This window comes from Microplitis mediator, chromosome 11, assembly GCF_029852145.1.
Source record: "Microplitis mediator isolate UGA2020A chromosome 11, iyMicMedi2.1, whole genome shotgun sequence".
In the NCBI taxonomy this organism is placed as follows: Eukaryota; Metazoa; Arthropoda; class Insecta; order Hymenoptera; family Braconidae; genus Microplitis; species Microplitis mediator.
Window position 1 is genome coordinate 15,929,520 of NC_079979.1, and position 9,845 is coordinate 15,939,364.

General features: G+C 32.7%; 1 protein-coding gene across 1 annotated transcript; it reads left to right on the forward strand.

The window, feature by feature from the left end:
- The first annotated feature begins 4,475 nt into the window (after positions 1 to 4,475).
- LOC130677004 (trichohyalin-like) lies at positions 4,476 to 8,806 on the forward strand. Its single transcript, XM_057483521.1, has 2 exons — positions 4,476 to 4,872; positions 6,733 to 8,806. The coding sequence occupies exons 1-2, from the start codon at positions 4,476 to 4,478 to the stop codon at positions 8,040 to 8,042; spliced, it is 1,707 nt and encodes a 568-aa protein (XP_057339504.1). The 3' UTR covers positions 8,043 to 8,806.
- The last annotated feature ends 1,039 nt before the right edge of the window (positions 8,807 to 9,845 follow it).

The following is a 9,845-nucleotide window of genomic DNA, read 5'->3' on the forward strand; positions in this document are numbered from 1 at the left end:
TTTATGTATTTCTTCACATTCGACTTTTGATCTCAAACTCGATATTTCCTGATTACTTTTCATCTTGTAAAATTAAAAATCTAGTAATGCGTAACTTTTTTTTAACTTGAGAAATTCTCTTAGCTCAAGAAAATTTTGACTTGGTTCCCGAAAAAGTTTGTCTTCCAAAATATTTTCTGACCCATGGGTCTGATGTTTTTAAATTAGACAAAACTTAAAAAGAAATTACTCACTCGCATGAAAATATCGTATATGGTAAACATATATTAAAAAATATATGTTACAGATATAAATATATATGTGACAATACATGAAATCTTATATAGAACTATATATAGATTTTGGCCGATTTTATTATATTTCTATATATATTTCCTCTTATATGATTTCATACACTGTAAAAAATTCGCGGAGTGAATGCGGATTAAATCCGGAGTGAATGCGGAGTGAATGAATTTTTAATTATTCACTCCCGTCGGAGTGAAATTCACTCCGCAGAGGAGTTTTCGCGGAGTAGATAATTTTTTATTAATTTAATCCCTCCGGAGTGAAATTCACTCCGGAGCGGAGTTTTGAAATTATTATTAATAAAATATAACTCCACTCAATAAAATCGAAGTAAAAATTCGCGTATTACATTATTGATCAGCTGATATGCACACACATACGAACATACATATTTAGGCACACACGCGCACTCGCACACACACGCACGCACACATTTGCACACACGCACACATTTGCACACACGCGTACATTTGCACACACGCACACATTTGCACACACGCACAAATTTGCACACACGCACACATTTGCACATATGCACACATTTGCACACACGCACATACGCACACAAACACCTGCACACACAAACACCTGCACACACAAACACCTGCACACACCCAAACACACACATACACGCAAACACACACTCGCACACACACACACACACACACACACATTGTTTAGCAGTTTAATATAAATTAGTATAAATTTATTTAAGTATTAAAACTCCGGACCGGAGTGAATTGGGAGTGAAATAAAATCCGCGTCACTCCGAGATCACTTCGCTAAAAAAAAACTCCCAATTCACTCCGCATGCGGAGTGATTTTTTTCAAAACTCCGGAACTCCGAGTGGCGGAGTGAATGCGAAGTGAATTCGGAGTGAATTCGGATTTAATTTCACTCCGAATTCACTCCGGATTTTTTACAGTGTATATTTCCGTATAACTTCAATATATTATTTATATATTTGAAAACTTATAATTTTAATATATTCAAAAATAAATGTTATTTATATATGGAAACAAATAAGAATACATATATAATTCACCATTATATGGCACGATATATGTACCATGTATTTAACTTTATAAATTTTTGTATATTTTCCGATATATAGAACCATATAAGTCTCCCCATATATGTAAGAATAAATAAAATCTATTCTTTTCTGTCTTCTTCTCTCTGTTATAAGATTCAAACATTGTGTTCAGAATATATATATATATATTAGACTGGGCCAAAAAAATCGACTATTTTTTTTTTTTAACGATACTGTATAAATATTATTTGGGATGACAAAAAAAAATTATTGTGAAAATTTGAGCCCTTAATTTTGATATTAAGAGGTGTATCATCGCAATTTTTTATTTTTTTTTAATGAGCGGGTTTTTGTCTCATAACTCTCAAACCATCGAGATAAACGAAATTGACTCAGATACATTTTTTGAAGGAAATTTGATGCTCTACAAAAAAGGTCTGATTGAAATTTTTCGTCATATGAACTGTTTCCTTACAATCATGCTTTGAACGTTGGTATGATTTTAAAATTTGATTGTTCAACTTTGGAATTTTGTAATTCATGTAAAAATAAGATTCCGGAAAAAGACAATGATTATTCTTGAAGGAAATTGAATGCTCTACAAAAAAAGTCTCTTAACAATTTTCGCTAAATTCACTCCTTCAAAAGTTATTCAAGATTATTGAAGTCGTTTTACATAACTTCAACCTTGAATAACTTTTGAAGGAGTGAATTTAGCGAAAATTGTTAAGAGACTTTTTTTGTAGAGCATTCAATTTTCTTCAAGAATCATCATTGTCTTTTTCCGGAATCTTATTTTTACATGAATTACAAAATTCCAAAGTTGAACAATCAAATTTTAAAATCATAACAATGTTCAAAGCATGATTATAAGGAAACGGTTCATCTGACAAAAAATTTCAATCAGATCTTTTTTGTAGAGCATTAAATTTTCTTCAAAAAATGTATCTGAGTCAATTTCGTTTATCTCGATGGTTTGAGAGTTATGAGACAAAAACCCACTCATTAAAAAAAAATAAAAAATTGCGATGATACACCTCTTAATATCAAAATTAAGGGCTCAAATTTTCACAATAATTTTTTTTGGTCATCCCAAATAATATTTCCACAGTATCGTTAAAAAAAAAAAATAGTCGATTTTTTTGGCTCAGTCTAATATAGATATATATATATATAGATATATATATATATATATATATATATATATATATATATATATATATATATATATATATATATATATATATGTGTGCTAGCTTACAAATTTACATATATAATTATCAATATATGCAATACATAGGGGAGGGAGGGGCAAAAGGGGGTACTTAAGGAAATACCAAGTTTTCGAGGACTCAAATACGCTAAATATATTTTTAACTTCCCGCTAAGAAAATTGTAAATTTTCAAAAATTCGGGAAGTTATTGGTTTCGGTCCGATTTACGAAAATCGAATTTCCATCAGATGTCGACGTTTCGAGGTCCTAGGAAGCTATCCTGACTAATTTCACGATGATGTCCGAGTGTATGTATGTGTGTACGTACGTACGTACGTACGTACGTATGTACGTACGTACGTACGTACGTATGTATGTATGTAAATATTCATAACTCTTGAACGGATGAACCGATTTTGATCGTTGAGGTGTCATTCGACGCGGCTTGTTAATGTCTTGAGGCCGTAGAAATTTGAACTTAATCGGTAGGGTGCGTTCAGAGATATTTCAAAAATAAAATTTTTTCAAAAATGTTTTATTTGGATAACTTCCAATTTGCTCGATGGATTGATTCCAAAATCTAATCAGCTCTAAAACTCTATAAGCCGCGTCGAATGCCACCTCAACCATCAAAATCGGTTCATTCGTTCAAGAGAAACCGTTGACGAAAGAATTCAAAAAAAATTTTTTCCTTGGTTTTTTTGAAATTTCTCAAAAACGGCTGAGTAAATCAATTTCAAAATTCGACCAGCTTTAGAACTTGATAAAACGCGTCGATTGCCACCTCAACCATCAAAATCGGTTGATTCGTTCGCGAGATATCGTGGAAGAAAGAAATGCTAAAAAATGGTTTTTTACAAAACAATGGCATACAAAAGTATTTGCGAGCTCGAAGAGCTCGAAAATATATTCACAATAATGTTTTCGAGCTCAGCGAGCTCGAAAACAGCGGGAAGTTTTGGGGCTGGCCCGCAGGGTCAACTGACAGACCGATTTTTTTTTAATGATATTCAAAGTAAATAGAAGAAATTTTCAGTTACCGTTAAAAAAAAATTTTTCATTTCTGCGGGCAAAGTGGGGTACCCCCTAAAAAAGGTAAAAAAAAACATTTCTGGATTTTAAACGAATTTGATTAAATTGAATTTTTTTTTAAGTAATTTACATGAAGAAAAATTGTATTTTACATGTTTATTGGAGACAAAAGAAGAAAAAAAATTTTTAATAGTTTTTATTATAAAACAAACGTCATTAATATTTTTCAACTGACAATTGATTTTTGAAAAAGTTTACAAAAAAAAATTCAAAGTAACGCTTAATTATATTTACAGAAGTGATTTTGGAATGTTTAAAAACCATTTAAAATATAAAATTTTTTTTTATCAAATTTTGGGCGTACCCCGTTTTGCCTACCCTACCCCCTTTTGCCCCCCCCCCCCCTTCCCCTAATTAATTATATTAAAACTTACTATATCATATATAAGAAAATATATATCGTTTTTGGCCACTTATATGGTCCCATATTGATTACATATTTTTCCATATATATTTATCATAAATGGTATTTTTATGCAGGTAGGGCTCACAGTAAAATTTAAGTTAGAAAAATAAAAAAACTAAGTTTAGGTAAATTAGTATAATCCGAAATCGTCCAATCAACTGTTTATATCGAAACTTAAACAATCATCGATGGTCTCCTGTATTGACATATCGACTCAAACCAGTTGGATAATTGCACTCACACGGTCTTTCGAATTTATCAAGCGTATTCGTTGCTACGGTTACCACAGTCAACAAGGGTTTATTGACTTGCTCACGTTCCTTCAATTTAACTCTTGATAAACAACTATATAACTATATACTATACTCAATATATACAGAAAGCTCGGGGTAGTGTAGTAAAGCAAGTAAGCAAGCAAGCATTTACTAACATTGAACGATGAGCGTGTTGGCAAGATCAAGAACAGACTCAAGTCGAGTGGAAACCTATCAAACGAAACGCAGCGATGTCGTTGGTACCGCGACTATTCCGCTTGGATACAAATTACGTCAACAGATTGTTGGTGCAAAGTATCCCGAGCTCAAGACAAACCAGCTTCGGCTGCAAGGAGGCGGTAGAAATAACGCTATAAAACGACCTCAATATCCCCAATCAGGTGATAGGATACTTAATACTCAAGTGTACGACTCGGTGATACCCACAGATCCAAGATTTTATTCAAATGCGCTTTTGTGTGACGACAAAAAGCTCGAGTATTCACGAAATTCATTCACGTTGAAGGACAGAACTGATAAAACTATTAGGAGAAATCAAATACGTGATTGCATTCAAAAAAGTAAGTTTTTAGTTTTCTATAGTAATTACTTATGTTAAGGGGAACCACTAGTGTGAAATTTTGAAAAAATCAATTTTTTTTTGTATAATCCGATAGTCTACAGCTTCAAAAATAACATACTAAAATTTAAAGTGCATATCTCGAATAGTTTTTTTGAGTTACAGCCATCTGAAGAGCAGCCGCTTATCGGTTCTCAAAAATACATTTTTTAAAATTGTTGCAGTTATAACGCGAAGACAAATCATCCGATCGATTTGATGATGCGAATTTCGATCGAATTGCAGCTTCTTTTATATATCCCGAGTCAAAACAAAAATTCGAGTTTAATCCTCAAAAGCCTCAATTCCTTTGATGCTTCATTTGCCGCCCAGAAAGTAACTCTACTTTGGTACTCAAAATTTTCAATGAAAACTATGAGGTCTAAATACAAATAATTTATCGGTTTTAAATTATAACTACACGGAAAGAAATTTTCTTTAAAAATTACCGTTAAATTCACTGTAATCGTGGGACGACCGGCACGACCTAATCATTTGTCGGTACGTGAGATAATTTTTAACTTTTTTTCAACAAATTTTACCGTAGTCTACTGTAAATTTTATTCGGTTTTCGATAAATTTTATGAAGTCTACCATAAAATAAATCAATTTTTTCGTAATTTTTATTTCAAAAATGGTAATAAATAAAAGCGCCGCATTATGTCCCACGATTACAGTGAATTTAACGGTAATTTTAAAAGAAAATTTCTTTCCGTGTAAGACCTCAAAATCCTCAACGAATGAAAAGTTATATTTCGGACTTTGAAAAATGTTAGATAGAAAAGGGAAGGGAAAGAATACGTCGAATGAGACTTTTGAGGTTCTAATGTGGATACAATTATTCTTGATCCTCAAAAACCTCATTGAGAACTTTCAGACTTAAATCCGAATTTGTTTTTTGACTCGGAATGTTACTGCGTACCATGAATCTCCAGTTTTCCGTTCGAATCAAAAATGTAATTTTGGCAGGCCAGAAATCATCAAATTTTCGCGCAAAATTTGAAATTTTTTTTAAAAACTCCACCATTTTGTTAAATTTCAATTTTATTCTTAGCCCAAGGGCCATGGTACGAGAAATACCTTCTAGTTTAATAAACTTTTTGGTTTTTTTTATTTCATCCACTGTAAAAGGACTTTTTTTTTAGTGTTATGAAATTGTGAATAACTCGCTGAATTTTTTATTTTTTGATCCTAAAATTTTATGTTGTATTCATTATATATCCAAAAATATATCCTTAAAACATTAAAACATTCCATGCAGTAGTTTTCTTTGAAAAAATTCCCAAAATTCATTTTTTTTTCGGGCGATCACACTAGTAGTTTCCCTTAAGATGAAATTAAGTATGGAAATTTTGTTTCAAGAATATTAATGTTTAAAAATAAGTCATCATTGTTGGTCTTAAAATTAAAAGGAAAAAAATTTTTTTTAATTATTTTTTTCTGATTATCTTAAATTATTTCCAACCCATAGTTAATTATACACAAAAAATGTTCCACATTTTTAATTCGTGATTTTAATAATAAAGTTAAATGTTAGCTTTGAAATATTTTTTATTCGAATAATTAAAAACAAATTTTATTAGTGATAAATATCACCATGGTCCATTTTGCCTCAGTTATCACATTACCTTGATTAACAGTAATGTACTCTATCATATACAGAAGACCTAAATTACCTGTATGATATTAATTCTCAGCATAATATAAATGCCTATTAGTTTCTCAAACTTAATCAAAAGCTCCGCCCTATAGATTAGATTACATTGACTGACCTGTAACCTTCAATCTCTAACCTCTATTGTTATGTTGTTCCTGTAACAAGATACATCAGCAAACGAGGAAGACATCAATATTCGCCGTGCAAAGCTTCGCAACATGATTTCATCAGAGGAAGCCTTATTGTCAAGAGAGCTCGTCAATCTAGATCACAAGCGCAAAGACACTCGAGCTGAAGAAGCTGCCAAGCAGGATGAGTTACATCGCATTCGAGAAGAGGAAGAGCGACGCCATCTAGTAACGTCAAAGCGACAGCAACAGTACTTTGAAAACAGCCCAGAGGCCCGGGACAAAATGTCGCGGGAAATAGCTCGCGGGGTAAAGTTCGCGAACTTGGCTCAGATATTGGAAAAAGATTTACGGCATCGTGAAGAGAAACAATTGGACCAACTGTGGGACGAAATAATGTCTAAGGAAGCGGCAGCACAAAAACAACGCGAAAATAATTTATTAGCTAAACGCAGAGCGCGGGAAAGAGAAACAGGTTTCATTTTGTCGCAACAGATGGCCGCGCGATCATCAACTGGGGAAGAATTGCGTCGCCAACGCGAAGAAGAGCGACAGGAATTAGAGAATCTGTGGGCGCAAGTGAGGGAAGAAGAGGTTCGTAATTTAGAAGCTGAGAGACTAAAACGGGAGAAACTTAAACGAGATCTTGAGGAACAATTGACGGAAGCGCGAAAGCAGTTTGCTGATAAAATGAAACAGGAGGCAGCAGTCGCGGAAAAATTGAAATTTATTAGCGAGGCAGAAATAAATGAAGAAAAAAAACGTATTTCCGATTCGAAAATTCAATTACAGAAAGAAATAAGTGCCTATATGAAGTATTTGGAGGAACTGAAGGCTGAACAGGCGAAGAGAAAAGAAGAAGTTGAAGCGATAATCGAACAATCGGCGAGGGATATTGAGGCAAGGCGTGATTTAGCACGTAAACAGTATCAAGAACACCAGGCGAGATTGAGACATGAAATTATTAGAGCTAGAGATGATCAGCTCAAGGCCAAACGTGATTTGGAAGCTCAACAACGGAGAAAAGTTAAAGAAGAGCGGGAGGTCTGTCGGAAAGATGCTCAACTTGCGGCGGCTGCTTGCGTCGAAGACATTTATAAGAAAAAGGAAATGGCACTACGGTACCGACAGGAACTGCAAGCTCAGCTTGAACTACAGGAGATTAATAAACGCCGCGAAGCTATGGAGGATATGGAAAAATACCAGCGCTCTTTGAAAGAACAGGATGAGTATGAGAAGTTTAAGGACGAGGTTGTAAAGAAGCCTGATTTTATTCCAGTTGATGCTTTCAAGTTTATGATGAAGGAATGCGCTGCTAGACAAGACAGTAAACAGAAAAATTTTTAACAAGTTTTTTAATAAAATTTATTGATTATTTTTTTTTTCATTGTTTACTTTTCTGGTGAATTCGAAAAATTTCGTGTGTGCAAGTAAAATTTTTTTTTCTTACACTATAAAAAAAGGAGTTAGTCCAGGCGGTGTAGGGGTTAAAATTTTTAGTGTTAAATTTCAACACCGAAAGCGGTGTTAAAATAACACCGCTGCCGGTGTAAATATTCTTTACTGGTGTTAAAAAAATTTCCCGGTGTTAAAAATATTTAACTTTGTGAATATTTTTACTTACTCGATGACTATAGCGAATTAGTGTTTTTATTAATTAATTAAATTATACACTGTAAAAAGAGCGGTGTTAAAAATGGACTCATATTAACTCCGCCCGGTGTTAAAATGAAATTACACCAGTGTAGGAGGCGTAATTCGGCGGTGTTAAAATACCCGTGTTAAACCATTGTAAAAACAGATAATACCGGTGTAAAACCGGGGTAAGCTGCGTCTGCTTGAAGTATTAACTTTAAAGATTATAAAACACAAAAAATGTCAGTTCTTTATGAAAATTAATAAAAAATATCATTTATTAACAAGTATAGTGATCGAGTAAGTAAAAATATTCACAAAATAAAATATTTTAACACCGGTAAAGAATATCTACACCGGCGGCGGCGTTATTTTAACACCGGTCTAGAATATTTACACCGGTGGCGGCGTTTTCACACTGCTTTCAGTGTCGAAATTTAACACCGCCGATTTTAATACCTACACCGCTTGGACTTACCCCGGTGATTTTTTACAGCGTAGTGTTAAATTGAATACATTTTTAACACCGCTCTATTTACAGTGTAATATCTGAATTATGACGTTTACTTGACATTTGAAATGTATAATGTCTGTCTTTTTATAAAAAAATTATGACATTGGACTGTAGTGATGCTTATTTTAAATAGTAGACAATTCATTGACTATAAATTTTTTTTATGTTTAATTAAAAGGAAATAAAAGAAAATAATTTCTGACATCTGGAACATTTTTTTTTTACTCAGTACATCCTGTCAGCATTTTTTACCATAATTTTATAATTAAGTTTAAGGCAGGTGAATGACTTTTGAAAAGTGGTTCTGATTTTTTGACACTAGAAATTTGTAATGGAAACAAAAAGGCAGTTTTGCGTGTTATTGAGTACCTAAACCATTTTACAAACTCGCGCGACAATTAAGTAAACTGAGTAAAACAATTTTCCTATACTTGCCAGTTTATTTATTTATTATTTTTTTCGTTTTTGCAAACAAGCTGTCGTTTCTTTTCAACATTAATTAAATTACAGTAGTATGCTTGTGACATCGGAAAACGACTGACCTGTTGAGATAAAAAATTAGAAACTCGTTATTATTTTATGCAAATTATTTTTAAAAAAATATTCCATAATTTCGTATCTTTATTTAAATGAAAACTTGGATTCGTATCCACCTGGCCGGATTACTTGTCATTCAACAATGAATTACATCTCTCGCAAATGGTAGTAGAGCTGTTTCATATTCTCGGCCTCATTTACTACTCTACAAATAGCTTGCGCACTTTTAGATTACTTTCCTAAAAACTGACACGCCAGTTCATTCATGACACTATTCCGCATATTTTATTCCTGTCACCTTCATATCCATGTTATTTCACTCGCCATTTATTTTTTTTTTGCATAACAAAAATAAAATAAATATTTAAAAAAAAAATTTTACTTTTGTTTTTAATTTAAAAAACTATTTTATGAATTTAACATTAGGGTATATATTTTTTCGCGAATTCAGTTCACATGTCCAG

Bases quoted from the DNA above. Each gene is read 5' to 3' on its own strand.
- LOC130677004 (XM_057483521.1), top strand. From the start codon at position 4,476: ATGAGCGTGTTGGCAAGATCAAGAACAGACTCAAGTCGAGTGGAAACC. The intron at 4,873-6,732 runs GTAAGTTTTTAG...TCCTGTAACAAG, and splicing joins ACGTGATTGCATTCAAAAAA to ATACATCAGCAAACGAGGAA.